Genomic DNA, 19,666 nt, shown 5'->3' with positions numbered 1-19,666 from the left:
ATTACGCAGCGATAAACGATCACCAGTATCGCCGTAATATTACGGGAGGCGAGGTGGTACGACGCGATCGTTTGCAGTATAAAATTGCTGCGTCACTGCTCCGTTCGAAAGATATAATAATAATAATAATAATAATAATAAAAAAAAAAAAAAGGAAAAACAAGTTTTTTACGCCGCCGTCGAGGCTATGACGTAGCAATAGGATTTGGCGACGGCGGCAACAACATAATAACATCGTACGCCGCCGCCGTGTACAACGAATGAACAGGACGTGAAATCGTGTACTGGGGCTGCGGTGCCACGGGTCACGGGTGCGTCGACGGCGGTAGTGAAACGTTGCCGGTGGTGGGGACGGCTGCGGCGGTAACACGGCGGAGGTGGGGTCGGTGAGTCGTTGCCGACGGTGGGGACAACGGCGGCGGTAGCACGGCGGAGGTGGTATCGGCGAGTCGTTGCCGGCGGTGGGGACGACGGCGGCGTCGCGTACGAATATGTTCCGATCATCACCACCGCTCGTAGCGCTCGCACTACCGCCACTGCCGGACACCGCAACAACTACGGGCAACAGCTCGTCTCCCGTCCGGGTCAAGCTTGTAGCTGCTGTTCTACAGATCGTCTCGTCCGACCACCATTTTCCATCTTCCGACCTTTGGCTCTACTCGTTCTCTGACAAATTTGTTTAAACTTTTTGTTAATTTACTCGCTCTTTCGCACTATCAACGTGTACTTGTTGGAAGTAGCTCGTACACGGTTTTGCGTCGTGAGCACATCGACTCCTGTCCGTTTCGCGTCGCCATTGACGAACACCGTCGTTGAATCGACGACCGACGCCATTCGCTTTGTCCTGAAGGTGAGTTCTCCACAAAAGTAACGCTATCGTTACGATTACTGTTAAACAATCGTGTGTTTGTGTTTTCGTCGTCGTTGCGTTGCTGTTGCGTTCCACAACCGCGCCCGAGCGCTTATTGTCTAACGTTTGATTGCCGTTTGTCGCGCGCACTCGTTCGTTCGTACCCACGTCGTGTAGTATTTCTCTCGTTTTCGTTGTTTGTTTTTCCTTTCCCCCGTGATACCTTTTGATCCAGTCATCGATGTTCGGGCGTTGATCGCGTCGCCGATGTTCGGCCGTTGATCCCGTCACCGATGTTCGGACTTACAGTGCAAACCTCGTGTGCCCTCCTAACCTAACTCATCGACCGCCATGTTTTTTCCGTCCGCGCATCGATCCATCCTCGCGTCCATCGGTCGTCAACCATTCTATTTCCAAAACGAATGTTGATTATTGATCGTTGAAATATTTTACATTCTCATATTTTCATCGACTATAGGGAAGAATGGTCGTAGTGATCGATCATCACTGCGATGACGACAACATCTTATGGCTCGACCGAATTTCAGTGAAGAGATTTCGCTAAAGTCCGTTTAGTTTTTGTGTACACTTATTATCATATTTTACTATCTGTAATGAACGGCAGTGGTATAGAAAACATTGTGGTATAAACAAATGGTTAGCAATGGTTATTGATCTGCTACTTTTATAACTCAATACCATAACCTTATATTTTGGTCCGTGACGTGGTTAATGGTAGTATAGTTGCACAACCAATCATAATAAAGTGACTCAGAATTTCTTTGTTATCAACAACCACTTCAACCATAGGTATATTAAACAAATAGATAGCCAACTCGATATTATCATATAAGCAACATAAGTAATTTCGTAAATTTTAAATATTTAACCAAATTTGATACCATACAGTCTTGACTCTAACACATCATGCTGGTTAAATAAGTCCAATAAATATCCATTTATTTTAAAACATTTTTTATGAAGTTTAATAATGCAAATGCTATTCATGTGTACTGTATAAGTGTTAATAATATAATTTGTATTGCTCTTAATAAAAACGGTACAGTTAAATCTCGATAAGACGGAACTTCAGTAAGACGGAAACCCTGGTATCACAGAACATTTTTTTGGTCCTGTTTCAAATTACATAAAATTAACTAACCCCGTCAAGACAGAAACCCCATTAACACAGAAAAATGTCATGGTCCCTAGCGATTCCGTCTTATCGAGGTTTTACTACATTAGACATTTATTTTTAAATATTCACCATTTGCTACATTTTTTACAATTCTAATAGCTCATTTCAAGTATTAAAAAAAAAAAATGTTTGTTAAATTACATTTCTCATTATTTACATCGCTTACACATAGTGTCACACTTAAAATGTTATTTATCAGGATATTTGTAATGTAAATTACTTTTATAGATATATAATATTGGTATTTATTAATTTATTGTTTTAATATTGCATATTTGAAATGTGTGTTATCATTACAACATTTGTAAACATTGCCAACGTTGCATATAGCAACCATGAATCATGTCCTCTTGTAATGTTTTATTAGGAAGTCGACTATCTAGTTGTTTTAAATATCTTTGAGCAGAACCAAGCATTAGTGCTCTATATATTTAAATATTAAATCACAAATTCATGTTATAAAAACACAGAACCACAGATTACAAATTTATATTTTAAAATATTGTATTACATTATAATTATTATATTTTAATAAATAATAAAGATATTTAAATATGTAAGTAATATGTTTTGTTATTTAGTATTTGAATAATTTAGTATTCAAATTTACTTTAAATACTTACTTTAATGCCATAGTTGCCTCAGGAAGAAAAATCATTTTTAATACTGTAATATTATTTGAATACTGACATAAGTCTCAAGCCTTTCTACAAAAAATTAAAAATATTGCCTGTTTGATTATTTAAAAAAGAACTCAACAAATTTCAACATTAAGTATCATTTTCAATTCCATTTTTAAATTTTTTTTAATAATAACCCATACTTTGTGTTTAGGAAAAAATTATGTTTTAGGGGGCATAGGTAAATCGAGTCTCAATCGAATTTATCTTTTTTCAAAATAGGTAAATTGAGTTCTTTTTATAACAGTTAAAGTGGCAAATTGAGTCCTGTCTATAATATTTAATTTATTAAATTAATTTAAATGTATTTAAATTATAAATATAAACGTTGATGTAGTTATAAATTCACCAAGTACGATAGGTAAGTGTATCTTATCGTTACATCGTTAAATATTATTATATTTCGCTTCGTATTATTATGCAACATTTATATAAGTATCTAACTATCTATGACAACGCTGGATGTGATAACTGATAAATGTAAATTTTATGTATGTAGGTATATAATTGTGTTAATATAATTAAAAGTGTGTTAAATAAAAAAAAAACAGCATATCACCATATTTCAAATTACTGCTTTAATTTTTATACAAGGGTGGGTCTCAATTTACCGATTTTATTTTTTTTTTAGGCAGGACTCAGTTTATCCAAAATGAATAAAATGAAATTCAATTTACCAAACCCAGTCTTAGGTTCCATAGCACTAGGTGAAGTTGATAATGTTGAATACAATTTAGGCATGATTCATTACTCAATTTATTTTGATTTAGATGAATTACAATAAAAATAAAATTAGTATAATGACTAAGATTTATTTGCAATAAAAAATTTTATATTACATTTTAAATATTTATACTATAATAATATAGTTTATAAGTCGTACTAAAAAAAGGAAATACTTCTATACTGTTTCACAATATAAGTATTAGATTCCTGCATGGACCAGGCCCATAAATTTTAATCCAGGCCAAACCGGGCTTATAAATTTTTAAATCTATTACTGTCCGGGCCGAGTTTTTTCAGAATGTAAAATACTTGTTTTAACATTCAATTTTAATAATAAAACATTCATTATGGCCGATCCGGGCTTTGAAAAATATCTTTAAGGCTTTAAGCCCATTTCACAGCCGAACATTCATATGAGATATTTCTCAACTTAAAAAGTTCAAACGCGCCGATCGCAAAAAACCCATATGCGCTCTCGTTAGTTCGGCGCGTATAAATTTAAATAATGTTATTTGTTAACGTTGCGGAGGATACGTGCGGTTGTGAAAAGGGCCTTATATGTTAGCAGAAAATTCGGACCGGGTCGGGTCTTATACACTATCGATCACGATCAAGTCACGGTCAGGTCCAGTCAAGTCTCGACCGGTCGATGCACATCCAGACCGCCGCGGTCACGAGCTTTTTGATCGAGACCGCCTAGTGTGAATAATCGACCGCCGCGCTAATCTCTGTCGTATCCAATGTTTTGATTGTTTTTTGAACACTTTTGTACACTTCGTGGCAACGTGCAGATAGAACTTGACTGTGACCGGTAGTGAGAATACCGTACATCATAATCCTTGACCGTTATCGGACCGAACCGAAACCGTTAGTGTGAATCGAGCTTAACTGCTTTGGAAAATGGCAAGTAAAAGGTCATATTACCTATCTACAAAAAATCCCCACTTTATTGCTAATAATAATCACCATTCAATATGTCTCGCTAGGTAGTCGCGATAACCGACAAGTACCCTTTTTTTAATTATTGTTAAATATAGCTGAGTGCGAATTAAATTCGTTTCTCGGTTAGGTTATCAGATTTAAAGTTTGAATGTGCATATTTTTGTAATTTGATAGATTTTGCAGGAGAATGCTTATTTTACATATTTTGAAAAATTTCTTACTTTTTATTATTTAAAATTAAAAACTATAGATACATATAACTATATATACATATTTCAACCGATCGAAAACAAAATGTACTAAGAGAACTGAATACTTCCAGTAATATACTATCTGCAAATTACCTCTCATATCTCGTTATAATTTTTGTGTAAATATAAATAATACTATTAACACGTATAGACCGTATAACCCACTAGGTATTGACCGGATGTCAATGAAGATAATAGTCGATATAGAATAATAGATTATTTGTTAAGTATTCAGTTCAGTCGATTATTATCCATCGTTGTTTTTGTGTTTCGCAACCACAAAAAGTCGAATCATACGTAAAACTTCGTATGAGATAATTTGTAACATCGTGTTATGCCCAAATTACTATAATCACGAGTAGCCGACAACAAAGTTTTGTTTCGGAGTTTAAAAATATATTTAAATCCGATGGACACGTTTTATTTTGTGTACTATCTGGTCGTTTTTTTTTTTTTTTTTTAATGCATCTAAAAGCATATTATAATGCATATTTTAATGATTTCAGAAGCATATTTGCATGCATATTGGTGTATTTTTTAGAGCTATAAGTCCCTAAGCCTACTTATTAATATAAATTGTTAATATTATTAATTTGAATATCATAATAATAAATATTTTTACTTGAAAGTAATTAATAAGTATGATAAACATTATTTACCAACATTTACTTGGTTTCTAGTCACTTCTTCAAATTACTTTATTTATTATCGTAATAGAAGTATAACAATTCAAAACAAAATTTAATAAATTAATACATTTTAATTTAACATAATAAATATAGTGAAATAAACATTTTAAAAATAATACTTTTAAAAGGTACTTAAAAATTATATACATTTAATTTAATTAACAGTTTCTCGTGCTTATTTTAATTTATAAAAATATGATTAATACTCATTTGAAAAAACTGTAGTTCTTTTCATTAAAAATAATTGTATATTTTATGACCCAATGGAAAAAAAAATTCTAGATAATCTGAGGATGCTAATAAATCCAAGATTAAATTTTTCAATCTATAAAATGTGTGCTAAGTTCAGTAAAAAATCAAAATTCAGTTATTAAAATATATGTTTTAAATAATTAGTGTCAAGCTATAACTTGCTACATAATCAGTGTTATAAAAATATGACTAAAAATTGATCTAGATAAAAATAAAATATAATTGGATATAATTTATCTAGATAAAGATAAAATATAGAACACTATCTGGATAAAACAAAATAATATTTATTTTTTTAATTTTTTTTTTTATAAATTTATACTTACAAATAAAATTGAATTAAAATTATTTTAGTTTTGATATAATAGATACCTCTAATTTAAATAATGAAAAAAAAAAAATATATATATATATATATACTATGTATATTTATGTATGGGAAATAATAAATAATAAGTACTTAGTTTTAAAAAATACATAAAATACATTCTTTGTAGGTATGTCATAATTTTATAAAATAATTCATTACAATTTATATAAAACTTATTATGGGTGTATATTTATGGTTAAAATATAAAAAAAATTAATTTAACCATTAACTGTATTATTTAATTATCTTAGGAATCAATTATTGTATGAGTCACTAGAAAATATAAATAGAATAGTCTTTATTAAATATATAAACAATTCTTAAAAAAAATACTTACAGGTACAATTTCATTAATATAATTATACATGTTTTGCAGTAACATAACTTTTAAAATAATATTACTTAATTATGAAGTCAATAAATTCATAATATTATTTAAGTCTTCATTCATTTTAAATTTTATTAAAATTTCACTTTCCAGTTAAATTTTTTGAATAAATATACTTCTATTTATTTATCTAGTTCAATTAAAATAGATAACTCAAGAATACATCAAACTTAATTCATGAGAGAACTAATTTATGTTATCATCTAGATAAGATAAAAGATAATTATTTATCTAGATAATATTCAACATTGTATACGACTTATAATACTATATTTATAATTTTTTTTTTTTTTTTTAGTTTTTACGAGTTTCAAATATGGCTCCTAGAAAAAGAAGAATCAGTAACATTTCCAAAAATGTTGACATCATCAAAGGAACATCTGTTGTATCACCCAGTGCTGCAAAAAAATCCAAAATTCAATCTGATCAGCCATTCGAAACTGACAGTTTGGTTTTAAATTGTTCAGAGCATTTAGAAACAATTTATTCTAACTTAAATGTTGGTACACCAATGTACTGGGATGAAGAAATTACTTCTGAAAATAGTGATGAATTTAAAAAAGAAAGTTTAAACAATGGTAAAGAATCTAATCCACGGCCTGATTATAATGATGATGCTGACTTGGTTTCATCATCAAATCAAAATGATTTTAATTAACCAGTGTATGACTTTTTTGCAGGTGAAGAAGATGATGTTGATGATTTAGAAACCATGGGCAATGAGAACAGTGATGAATTAGAACAAGAGGTTATACCTTTATCAGAAGACGAAAACATTGAATGTGTCGATAATTTTCCAACAGCATCAAGTGAGAGTTCATTTATAGATGAACAAAATGAAGATGTTGACAATGAGGTTGAAAAATTGCCAGTGGAAAATGCATCGGTTGATAATGGTAATATGGTTATAGATTTATTAGATAGTGACGACAGTGATGATGAAGAAGTCTTAAATGATACAGACCTTGTAAATTTATCTACTGTTGAATATTGCAATTATCGTACCGATGCAGAATATTTAAGAACAATATTTCCTGAATTTTGTTCTGAAATGTTAATGGATCTCCGTTCGAGATTCCATAAGGCAAAAAAATCAAGCCAAGTCTACACATATACTGGTCATCGAATAGGCTTAACCTGTGATACCATAGAAAGGTTATTTAGAAATGACTCTTGGTTGAACAGCGATAGCATTAACCATTATTTGCAGATGTTGTCCAATCATCGGAGTGATGCTCATTTTTCTTTTGATTCATATCTATTATCGGACTTTAAATATAGGGGATATGAATCAACCAAGAGGAGAACTGAAGGTGTTGATATTTTTTCAAAGAACGTGGTTTTTCCCGTTCATCTAGTACAATCACATTGGGCTCTGATTTATGTAGATATGAAGAATCATATTTTATTTTATATTGATAGTTTATTGGACAACTATGAAGCTGAATGTGAGGTACAGATGGACGAGTTCATTGAATATCTTCACGTAGAGCACTTGGAAAAGAAAAATGAGAGCATGAAAAATGATTGGCGCAAAATGGTTAGTGATATAAGCCCTATACAAACAAATTTCATAGATTGTGGTGTATTTGTTTGTTTAAATGCTAAAACTCTAATACTGGATAAGTTTCAAGACTTTGAGCAAACTGATATTCCAGTATTAAGAGTTAAAATACTTCATGAAATACTCTCTAATCAAATAATAGAGTAAAGTAAATTTAAGCATTGAGGAAGACATCCAAAAATAATAGTTAAGATAAAGTAAGGTTATATTAATTTAAGAGTTTTTTTTTTGTTATTAGTTTTTTATTTGTTGTTTTATTGATTATTTTTTATCAAAATTGTTCAAATTTTTATTTTGTTAAGTTTTTTTAGAGGACCCATGTATATTGTTTCTCTCTTATGCTTGTATTACACTTATTTGACTTTGTATGATTGACTTTAACAAATTTGTGTAATACATCAACTTTATAAATGTACAACATACCAAATCGTTGTTCAGTTAAGCCAATTTTGTGTTTAGGATTTAAAATTAGAGAAAATATATATTTCAATGTTTATGGTCTATTTGGCCATGTCTAGGATGTCTTCCTGCTCAGACTCCTTTCAACTTAAACGCGTTCAGTTCTCCAATGTGGCCTAGCCCTCTTCTAAATCTCTGCATGTCTTATGTTGCATTAAGTTCGTTGTATTTATAGTTTTTTTACTATGTTTTTTTTTTTTTTATGATCTCAATTAAATCCGTTTATTTATGTTATTTTCTATTTGATAAAATTAATGTTTCTTTGAAAATATACAACACATTTTCTGTTAAGTTTAAAGACTGTTGTCAAAAGACTGATAAATAAAAATGTACACATATAAGTTTTTACTTACCACTTTTATATACATTTTCCTTGTTTGTTAAGTTGTTTTTTATTTTATTATTTATTAAATTTTATTTTATTATTTTTTAAATTTTATTTTATCATTTTTGTCTATTAGTTATGAATAAATGGTACTTTTTTTATAGTATATTTGTAGAGATTATATATTTTAAGAACCTTTTATTAAAAAGAAAAAAATCATATTATTAATATATTGCTAATTTTAATTGTGTATTTCCAGTAAACTTTAATATTTGTCTTCAGTAAACACAAGTCACGACTGAGTATTTATTACATCATTAATATTATCCTAAAATTATAAATGTAATCAATAACATTATTAATTATTATGCATTCTTATGTTTGAGTTTTTTTCCATTTTATATCTTAATTTTTAATTATTGAAATACATTTTATTTATATTATGTTTTCAAAAATTGTAGTATATGAAGTTGTGCCATATCTTTATGTGTGAAAATGTTTTGATGAAAAATGAAAGTAAAAATTGTATTAAATTATTAATAAATGCAGGTTATTGAAATGTATCAATAATAATGAATATAATTTTATCATACTATTTGATGATGTAAGTATACAATATAAGTTAAAATAATGTTTGCCACATTTATTGGTTTTTTAAATTGAATAAAATTTTTTTCAAAGGTCATACCTGACTATTCATTTCTAGTGGAACTATATTAATTTGATTGTTAAAATTCAATAGAGTAAAGCATCTAAAGTAATATTTAGTTCGTTAAATTTTTATTTTGAAGAGGAATATTATAATTTTATACATAAACAGTCTTGGTCTATCAAATGAGTAAAAAATCAAATTATGATACATTATTTTAAAATATGAAATATTGTAGTTAATAAAGCTCGAGCGTCAAAAAAAACAAAATAAAATAACAAGTTATTTTGTTTAAAATTTTTAATTCTATTTCAGTATGATATGTAATATGTAGGGTATATGTATTATTTTTTTCTGAAAATACACGTTGTAAAAGTTATACGTTATTGCAAATTTCTGTTAACCGCTTACTCGATTAACCGTCATAGTCCTGATCCTGACAGTGATGGCTGATCGAGTTTCTACCGTACTGAATTTAATGAAAGGTTAGGTTAATTGAAATAAATAATATAGGTGTATATCTGAAATTAATTGCCTCATAATATTTATTCATAGGTCTATTATTCTTTTCTTTTTGTTCAAATTTTCAATTCTTTTACTCTGAACCTTACTGTAATATTCTTCAGAACTAAAATAGAATATATTGTCACCTCTCTTTTTACTGTTCATAATTTTTTCAATGCTGCTTTAAATTTATTTTGTTTTTCCTTACTCCAATATTATATTTAAATCTAATTAAAATTTCATAATGATCACGAGTAACACAAATTATTAGAAATAGTTATGGCAGTGTTTGTGATATTGTTACAATAACGTCCGACGAATCTTAATTGTTTTGATGTTTTAATAATTATTTTTGAAATATATGTATTAAAATTTAAGTTAGATTTAAATGCCATCTCAAATTCTATAACATTTGACACAACTGATAGTTTAAAATTAGATATATTATTTAAATACTTTTCAAATGACATGCTGTTGAACATTAATCTAAAAATTATACAATGCAATTAAATTAAAATCAATAAATATCTATGACTATTTGTGTTGTGTAAAATATATGATAATTTAAAATGTGGTTTAGAATGGTTCACGGAGTTTTGTAAATATTTAATGAAAAATTAGTTTATTATTTTTCACAATTTATTTTAATGAATATTTTATTTTTATTAACTTACAAAAAATATTAGTTAAGTAGAAAAAAAAGGCTAATTTTTGTTTTCAACCAAACATTAACAATCCATACCAAAGTACGATATGCAAGTTTGTTAAAAGTATATACACAAAAATAAAACATTTCATTGAATAATAAGTTCTACGTTAATAGTCAGGAAAAAAATGGGATGAACACGCAACAAAATGCGTCCAGTGTCACTTCATCGGGGCAACGGTGATAAATTTGTATACACTTAACGTATGCAAGTCGGTGGAGACCACAAGTGTATAAGGATGTCTTAGTAAGATACTACCAGCTAGAGATGGGACTTATCGTTCATTAAGGTGAACTAGTTCAGTCGTTCATCGTTCACTAAATTGAACTAGTTTATATATTTGACGATTCGTTTGTATGAATACGTACTCCGTATCAAAGAATTGCTCATGAACGAACTAGTTCAATAATTATTACTCCGTATCAACGAATCATTCATGACCTGACGCGAGCGTAAAGTATAAAAAGTACAAAGTGAACGGTGAACGAGTCGTTCATCAAAAGTGAACTAGTACGAAACCGGTCACTTGGGTGAATAGTTCAATTGAACTAATTTGTTCATGAACGACATATCTCTACTACCAGTGATACAATAAGGTAAGTGTTCCAGTACCCGAAAGGGTCTTAAATTGCCTACGCTGTGCGCCGTCTAGCGTTTTTTTTTTTTCATTACGATATAATAATAGGTAATCGCATACAAATATTTTGTATTTTTATTCGTGTCAAATAATCGACACGGTAATAATTTGTAATGATCATTATTGAGGAAAATTAAAATTAAGTTAGAATACTGTAGTTTATTATTTTTTTATTTGTATTTTTATTTAATCGTATGTTTATAATTTTTGTGAAATATATCTAAACGTCAAGACGTATTTAATGTTCGAGGTATAGTTTCAGCGTGGCGTGCGACTAAAACGTTTCTTATCACAAATATGCAACAATATTGTGAGACATACGATCGTGTTGAAATACGGCCACAGAGCTTCGTCCCTAAATTGTCTGCCCGACACGCCATCTTATGTATATTTTTGCTATGATATCGTAATAGTAAATATTAAAATTTAATAACAGTAGTAGCGGTAATATATGATGTTCAAGGGGGGAGGGGGTTAAAATAAAGCCAACCCATCCCACCCCATAGCATTTTAATATATACATTATATACTCGTAAATAAAATAAATAGTATACACATGTATTATAGGTATAAATGTATTGACTTATACAATTTATCTTATAATAATTATAATAATACGCACGACCGAGACACAACGGGGCATGATAATATATTATCCGTGGATAAAACGATAAAATATTTTGTTATCAAATTAAAAGTTCGAAAATTTGTATTGTTGTTGGGTCAGTGGTATACTAAATTTATAAAAACCAAATCTCAAGGGGGCTAATCCACCTGTCGCCCTTCACCCCCCCCCTAATAACCATCACTGAATAAACTAAATAATTTAAATATACAGGAAATACTCCGAATACTTCAAAAATAAAACATTTTATTTATGAATAAATTAGAAAAGATCGAATATAGATATAGTTAGAAATATTGTTAACATTGGTTATAGAATTCTATATATTTTCCGAGTGTAAACACTATACGAGTATATAAATAATGATTTATTATCAGTTTCGCTGCATCAACATCTTTCTATTGTATTATTTTCCATTTTCGTATCGCGGAAACGCGAGTGTAGCGAGCAGCTTTGTAAAACGGGGCTAAGAATGTTAGTGATACATTTATTACTAGGCGCCTGTTTTAGATATGCCAACTTCATTTGAACCTTTAAATTCGCCAGTGGAAGTAAGTAATATGCGAGAAATTATGTTCCGTTTATTGAAACTATAATGTTAGTTGGGAAAAGATGTTTTTTTTTTACCGTGGAATGGGTAATTCTGATGTTGCTTATAGTTTGTTTGACGAGACTATTAATACAAGGTACTTTTTTAGAACTTTTAATTTTTTTAAGTAAAATTGATCCATTATTAAAAAATCATTTGAAAGAATCGTGTGAAAAAAGTGAAGAACATAGAAGATCCCGGGTTCAAAACATAGGTGTTATTATAGTTAGTAAAAGAAGAGATAACTAGGAAATATTTATATCTAAAACAACGGTTAATAATATTGTATAAATTATTTAAAAACTGATTAAAAATAAAATTAGTCAGGAAATATTGGAAAGTGAATAGAACGTTATAAAATGGATGACACTCGAGGATTTTCGTAATTTATTTTAATATTTTCAAAAAGATCCACCGCAGTCCATGCCTCCGAGTACCGATCATGGACACAATGCGACCGCACGACCATAGAATAGAGATTAGACGGCGCTGTCACCAACAGTCCCATTTGACCGTTGTGTTTGCGCGCACCCGTCAGTTGTAATATGGATAAGGAGGATTTCCAGTTTTTAAGTGCGTATGGATGTTTCGACAAAATATTTCAATACCCTATTGTTATTTCGATTTTTATTTATTATTTTATACGTTTCATTTTAAATTACTGAAGGTAGGTATTATGATGTACCGTACATTGCACTAACATATTGCATCTACATGCACTAATTTATTTATTGAATGTGCATGATACTCCTCCGCGTGACACCTACTGGGCCAGTTGTTTGGATTCCACCGCGGTCGCACACGAAATTCCGCAGCCGAAACCGGCAGTTCGCGCGACCCGCCAACGAGTCAAGGGCCGTCGGATCCGTATCCGAAGGAAGAGTGACTTAGGCTTGGAGTGGAAAGAGCGCAAAGGGACTTTCCCTTATCACACACACCGCTGAAGATCGTGCCCTTTAACGTTTCATACGTAAAAGCTTTCTCAGAGAACACGGTCTTTGGAACTCTTGATCATTTGCTCTAAATAATTGTCCAATTTAAAAGTTACATACAAACCAATAAAATGTAAATATATATATGGGTATATCACCCATAGTTTCTAATTATTATTTGAATTAATAATTTTTTTTTTTTAAATATAGTACCTACCTATTAAAAATAATAAAGTAACGTTAAATGTTAAAAGTTTCGTTATGTAAAAAAATTGTATGTTCAGTACATTTTAGATCTATAGTTCTAACTTCTTATACCATTGTAATCCAACTTACAAAATCTTAAAAATTTAATTCTTTACACCTAAGTTAGGAAAACTTTATTTCTAAAAAAAAAGAACCTATTAAAATTTGACATACTGTATAATTTATCAAATTGTATCTTATAAATATTATAAAAAAAATAAATACTCAAACAGTTTTATTCACACAGTTCTAACATAGACTGAACAGACATAGGAGTAAAAGTTCTACCATCTTGACTGACAAATAAAACTCCACAATCAATATTTACTTGAAGCTTTGCTCCACATTTGTAGACTTGTTTAGTTTCTCTAAAACGACTGGCAATTGGTATCCATAAAATACCTCGTTCTTCACAGTGCTTTTGCACTAACTCTTTGAAACCATGAGGCATCTGTGATGCAGTATACACAGCTTCAGCTAAACCACCCTAAAATTTAATAATATGAAATAAATATAATCTTAAGTCACAATAATGGTAACTAAATTAGTTATCTGTTTATATTGTATTATAGACATAATGTATCGAGACTATTTACTTGAATTGAAGACGGCGGTGGTGGTAATGGCATAGAAAGTCTTCCGACTGCTTGGCTCATAATATACAAAGCCAAATGAAATTGTCCTTTAATTGTTGGATGTTCCACAATAATAGCAGGCAATAAAGACTTCCATCCTGTATACCAGTTACTTATTTGTTCTTGATTTGGGTTCATATTCATCCACATGGTAAATGTTTTAAGCCATTTTGGGAAGAAATATTGGTCAGGCAAATCTACTACTATGGTTACTGGCCACAAACACTCACCCAATTCCAATCGTCTGAACACATAATAAACCAATTTATTAAAAGATTTTGGATTATAAGCCTAAAAAAAAAAAAAATTATAATAATAATAATAATTTTACCTAATTGTTGGTCATGTGGATTAATTACAAAAGATTGTAAAGTAATTTTTAATTTAGGAACAATATTTTTAATTAGAAAAGTTTTCATATAGCCTTTACTGGGACTTTATTATCTTTACTTTGATCTGTTATTTGTTCATTATCTATTTCCATCGGTTTACTTTTAGATTCAGGACCGTATGCACCTAATAACCACATTTATGATATCAGTATACACTAATACTACAATAAACATACATTTTTTATATTACCTATCTAATGCTCCTCTTCCTTTTCTCAAATTAATTTCAATTGGAGCTGTAATACCTTGAAGTTTTTTTCCTAATCCATGTCCAGGTTGATAACCCATCTGTAGAGTACCAAATAACCAATTATTTTTTTTATTATTAATAATAATACATAAATATGAAAAACAATATTTTTGAATTACTTTGAGCAAAAGTTTTGCACCGATTCCTTTAGTATGTTTTTCCCATTCTTCTAATTCTTTGTTCATAATTCTAGGATTTACTCGAGACCGTTCCTTGAAGACCGTTTTCATTCCTATGACTGTCAATTTTCGATCAATAACATAACTAAATGTTGGTGGTGATGTCAATTTAGTTTCATGTTATCATTTTTGTGCGATGCAGCAACAGTGCGTCATGCTGTTACAGCGGCACAACTCCGTGTTGCATCGTTATCAGTCGCAAACAAATGTGTTTGTTAATTCAATGTTTTCAAATCATGTTCAGTTATGTTTTATGTTTTTGGTAAAAGTTAAGTCATCGTCTCGGTGTCATAAAGCTTCAACATTTCAAGTGTAATAATTGTGGTGATACTGGGACGTTTTATCTTCATATTTTGGTGTCCAGCGGCCATAGCTTTTGAGGTAAATGTCGTCGGCACCGTCTGTCTCTCTTGTCTTCGTGTTTTTGTGGTGTGCTCATCAATCTGTCGAATATTTCAAATCTGTTCGAATGTCCGTACGTCTGCAGCCACCATTTGGTTCGAACCACGTTATTGAATATTGTTATATTTGTTTTGCAAATTGACCATGTGATAAAATGGTAAAAGAACGTTTCGCCCCCGCCGTTTCATCCCCATGATTCAGAAACAATTATTACCCGTGTTGTGTTGTTTTGTGTTTTGTTACTTACATTTGACCTCAGGAATTTAGTTTAACCGTTAAATTATTATTTAATACTGTTTTTTAGTTAAAGTTTCATTTTTAAAATTATATAATAGCCGGCTGTAGTAGTGATACTCATAGTCAGAGCAAAAAAATAATTTTTTCAGTGTACAAATTTATAAAAGACCTATCGACACAAGATGAAATTGTTCCATCTATGTTTTTTCAATGCCTTAAGGTAACAGCTGAAGCCTGTGGATTATCAGAGCGAACTGTGAGGCACGTATGCAAAGAGGGTAAGGATAGTATAGATCCAGAACAACAAGTTGCTTCATTCAAGTCTCCGCGTAAAACGTATAAATGTGAAAAACCGTTGACTGGATTAGACGATTTTGATGCGGATATAGTACGGAGAACAGTGTATGAGTTTTACAATTGAGGTGAGTACCCAAAAGCTCTTACTGTTTTAACGGAAGTAAAGAAGAAGTGCGATTGAGAAGGCCCTGTTTGGTCGATGCGTACGCTTTTAAAAAATTTGAAATTTTCTTTCAAAAAGTGCAATGATGGAAGGAAATTTCTTATGGAAAGAAATGACATTGTTGCACTACGTTGTGCATTTTTAAGAAAAATGTGTACACTCCTGGAACAAAATGATACCCGCCCTGTCGTTTACGACGAGACGTGGATAAACCAAAAAACTACGTGAACTTAAGAATAGTCCATTTGAACTATTCACTCGAACGAACTGTGAACTAATGAACTAGGTATTCACGGAAATGAACCAAACATTCCATCTCTATCGCACATCAAACCCATCATAGGCTTTAATCGGTCAACGTCGACGAAATAAAATCATACTCGTATTTGGGTTTACCCATTAGCCTGTTTATTTGTGTTTCTATTCTTGGATAAATGATCGCAACAGTCTGCGTTCCGCCACCTGAATTGTGCGACAGAAATCATCGCACATCATAGCCGCCGCCGCCGCCGATAATAAGATGTTTTATCTTCTATAAAAATCGGTTTTGTGCGGTTCCCAACGTAGCACACATCACGTAATACCGACAGCCGCGCTGTAACAATACTATACACACACATTTATAGATATTATGTGTGATGTACACGAAATAATAAAATCAAATAACTATCAAATCAAATATTTTATATTCTTTCGAATATTATGTCATTTCAGTGGGGGGCGCACCGTCGCACGTATGCACGAGCCACCATTGATTGTTAACACTGAGCAAAAATGCTTTTTATCAGCCATAATTCTTATCAGGGGGAACAACTACCCCCATCCCGTGGCGTGCCGTCATCCAATTGCCGTTCATAGGCAACACAGTCGTTGTCACAGTCCCTGTGCGGTCGCGTGCGATGAAATTCGCCACTCGACACGTAGTGAGTATTGGTCGACCATATTTGTTTCGTTTTTTCTGTGTAAAGGCCGACGACGGGCCTAGCCTGTATAGGCACATTATTATTATTATTATTCATTGTGTGCCGTGTGGGCCATTCGTGTATTATACGTATATTTTTTGTTGTTATGCCAACCTTATATTATTATATTTTATTTTTATTTATTAATTATTGTTATTAAAACGAGAATATGAAACAAAAACGAATTGATTTATTTCATATTTCATAGCCGTCAAGGCACGTCTTCATTATTATTATGTATTAGGAGCCGACGGCGGCGACGGCTGGTTTTTCTTCACAAATTTAATTTCATTCAAAAATAAATAAACATATTATTATTATTATTAAAAGTTTTCATTCAAACTTTGAAGATATATTATTTCCCACATTTTCTGTTTCATCATCCCTAGTTTCTTCTTTTTCTCTTTCTTTTTTATCTTTACCAGATTGTTGAATACTACCAGCTACAAAGGAAACAAGCTCCGTATAATTTTGCTTATATTTCTTACCTTTTTTTTTGCGTCCTCCAAAACCTGAAGATTCATCATCACTATCACCAAATCTTATTCATCAGAAACAAACAATAATAATTACAAAATAAATACATTTTTTTTTTTTTTTTGGGATATTTAGCACTTGTAAAATATTATTAAATTATAATCTTACAATATTATTAGTAATAATAGTCTAATTTACAAAATTTAAAATCTTAGAATATTTTCATTAAATCAGGGTTTAAAGATCGTTGTTACAAATATTAATATGTATTTTTAATTTATTACGGACATATTTAAATATAGCGTTAAATCAATTAATACATTCATAACAAATATACATTTTATATCACCTTATTTATTCGTTTATGTAACAACATTAATTTATTTTTTAAAACCAATTTACATTGATTATCAAATTATTGCTGTGCCAAGCAGACAATTTATTCATATTAGATTCTCTTAGCTATGATTTATATTTATTTAATGTATTTATTGCCAATCAGGCAATTATTTATATTTAAATTAATTCCTAAATTATTTTTTTATATATAACTTATTTATTATTTATTTCCTTATAATAAATCTGCGAACAAGCCAGTCCTTTAATAATAAGGGCACTTGCTGTACTAACAAACACTGTATAATAAAATAAAACTTTATATTGCTCTTTTTAAAAAATATTTTCAATACCATTGAAAAGGTTTTTTAATATAGTTTAATCTTAATTTCTTTAGATATTTTATTAAATTCTACTGTTTATCTTGTATGGTCTTGTATTTAAATAAACACCTGAAAGAACTTGTTAAAAGTTATTTGTTTATGAGGGGGGGGGGCACTGGCTACAATTGCCTCGGGAACCAGATTTTTGGGAGTGCCAAAATTTTATGGTCGGAAATTTGCTCACTTGTGAATTATTGAAATTTTAAAATTATTTTGAAATTATTATTTTTTTTCGTTTTTGATAACAGTGTCATAAATTAATGTTATTGTATTTAATTTAGTTCCTAGGCTTCGTGCATAATCCGATTATGGGGAAACCGGGAAAAAATAAACACATTATTGAGTAGTATACTTTTTTTATAATTTTTATTATATTGAGAGGACCAGTGGCGTATACAAGGGAGGATATAGGGGTCAGATTTCCCCTAGAATTATTTTCAATGTTATAAAATGTAATAATAAATATTCTTACCAGTGACTCCATCATCAAGATATGTGTTAGCATTATTTTGGGAACATAACGCACAACTAGAAAAAGAACGACACAACTCAAAATTTGAACAATTTGAGTTGTGTAGTTTTTCTTCTGGGTGTGCGATAAGATAGCGTCAGATGAGGTCTTCAGGAGTGCTTTGATACCTTTGTGAAGGTTCTGGTATAGATATTTGATTTTCTACGATTTTTTTTTAATATCCGAAACGTAAAATCGTTTGTGCAACCCTGTGGCAACATATATTCCGATGCCTCGTACGGTCCAAGCGGGGGTTTCCGGACTTTTAAAACATAAAGACACAGTAGCCGGGGTCCTAAGGAGTGCAGCAATACAGTTTTGATCATCCTGGGTTTGCCGACTACTGTCGTCCACTATACATCGTTATGTTTACGATGACGCCTTCATCAGTGTTTTATACATTTAAAAAATTCACCAAAAATAAAAATCTTATCCAATAGTAACGGAAAACATATAATTCTACTTAAAATGTTCCTGGAAAAAGTGCAAGTGTGTTGAATAAATGTTGTTTAAAGAAATCATTGGATCCGAATTATTCTACAGAAAAGCAAAACACACCATTCCTACTGCAATATAACCGATCTCTCATACGGTTCAGGCGGGGGTCTATGCCTTGGTGTATTCAAGGTCATGATACAGGACATACTAAGGGGTTAAACCGTATGCTTTGGAAAAGTCTGAGATGCCATTTTAGAACTTTTATAATGATTTTAGATTACGCGAGTTATATTAAAGTTACATAATATGTAATCAATCATTTGAATAATAATAAATTATTTGCCGTTAAAAAACGGTGGAATGCACTGTTAAATAATCTAGAATAATTTTATTTATTCAAGTCCAGTCACAAGCTTTGAGT

At 30.6% G+C, this 19,666-nt stretch overlaps 2 protein-coding genes across 2 annotated transcripts in view; one reads left to right on the top strand and one right to left on the bottom strand.

Moving 5' to 3' along the window:
• The first annotated feature begins 220 nt into the window (after positions 1-220).
• LOC112691627 (sentrin-specific protease 1-like) lies at positions 221-8,736 on the top strand. Its single transcript, XM_025565961.1, has 3 exons — positions 221-850; positions 6,645-6,924; positions 7,027-8,736. Exons 2-3 carry the CDS (start codon positions 6,663-6,665, stop codon positions 8,055-8,057), a joined length of 1,293 nt encoding a protein of 430 aa, XP_025421746.1. The 5' UTR covers positions 221-850; positions 6,645-6,662; the 3' UTR covers positions 8,058-8,736.
• Positions 8,737-13,801: 5,065 nt separating this feature from the next.
• LOC112691615 (septin-interacting protein 1-like) overlaps positions 13,802-19,666 on the bottom strand; it is a 24,230-nt gene continuing 18,365 nt past the window's right edge. Inside the window, 7 exon segments of the mRNA XM_025565927.1 lie at positions 13,802-14,070; positions 14,180-14,437; positions 14,440-14,462; positions 14,550-14,653; positions 14,801-14,898; positions 14,980-15,142; positions 17,438-17,641. Coding sequence (XP_025421712.1) covers positions 13,819-14,070; positions 14,180-14,437; positions 14,440-14,462; positions 14,550-14,653; positions 14,801-14,898; positions 14,980-15,142; positions 17,438-17,641 — 1,102 coding nt within the window. The 3' untranslated portion in view covers positions 13,802-13,818.

The sequence above is a fragment of the Sipha flava genome, unplaced genomic scaffold (assembly GCF_003268045.1).
Source record: "Sipha flava isolate LNK unplaced genomic scaffold, YSA_version1 65_pilon_pilon, whole genome shotgun sequence".
NCBI lineage: Eukaryota > Metazoa > Arthropoda > Insecta > Hemiptera > Aphididae > Sipha > Sipha flava.
This window is presented reverse-complemented; position numbering and strand designations above follow the sequence as displayed.

What these genes read in the sequence shown, in the direction of transcription:
- LOC112691627 (XM_025565961.1), top strand. Translation starts at nt 6,663, where the DNA reads ATGGCTCCTAGAAAAAGAAGAATCAGTAACATTTCCAAAAATGTTGAC. An exon ending in AAAAGAAAGTTTAAACAATG is followed by an intron (nt 6,925 to 7,026) that starts GTAAAGAATCTA and finishes ACTTTTTTGCAG; the next exon opens with GTGAAGAAGATGATGTTGAT.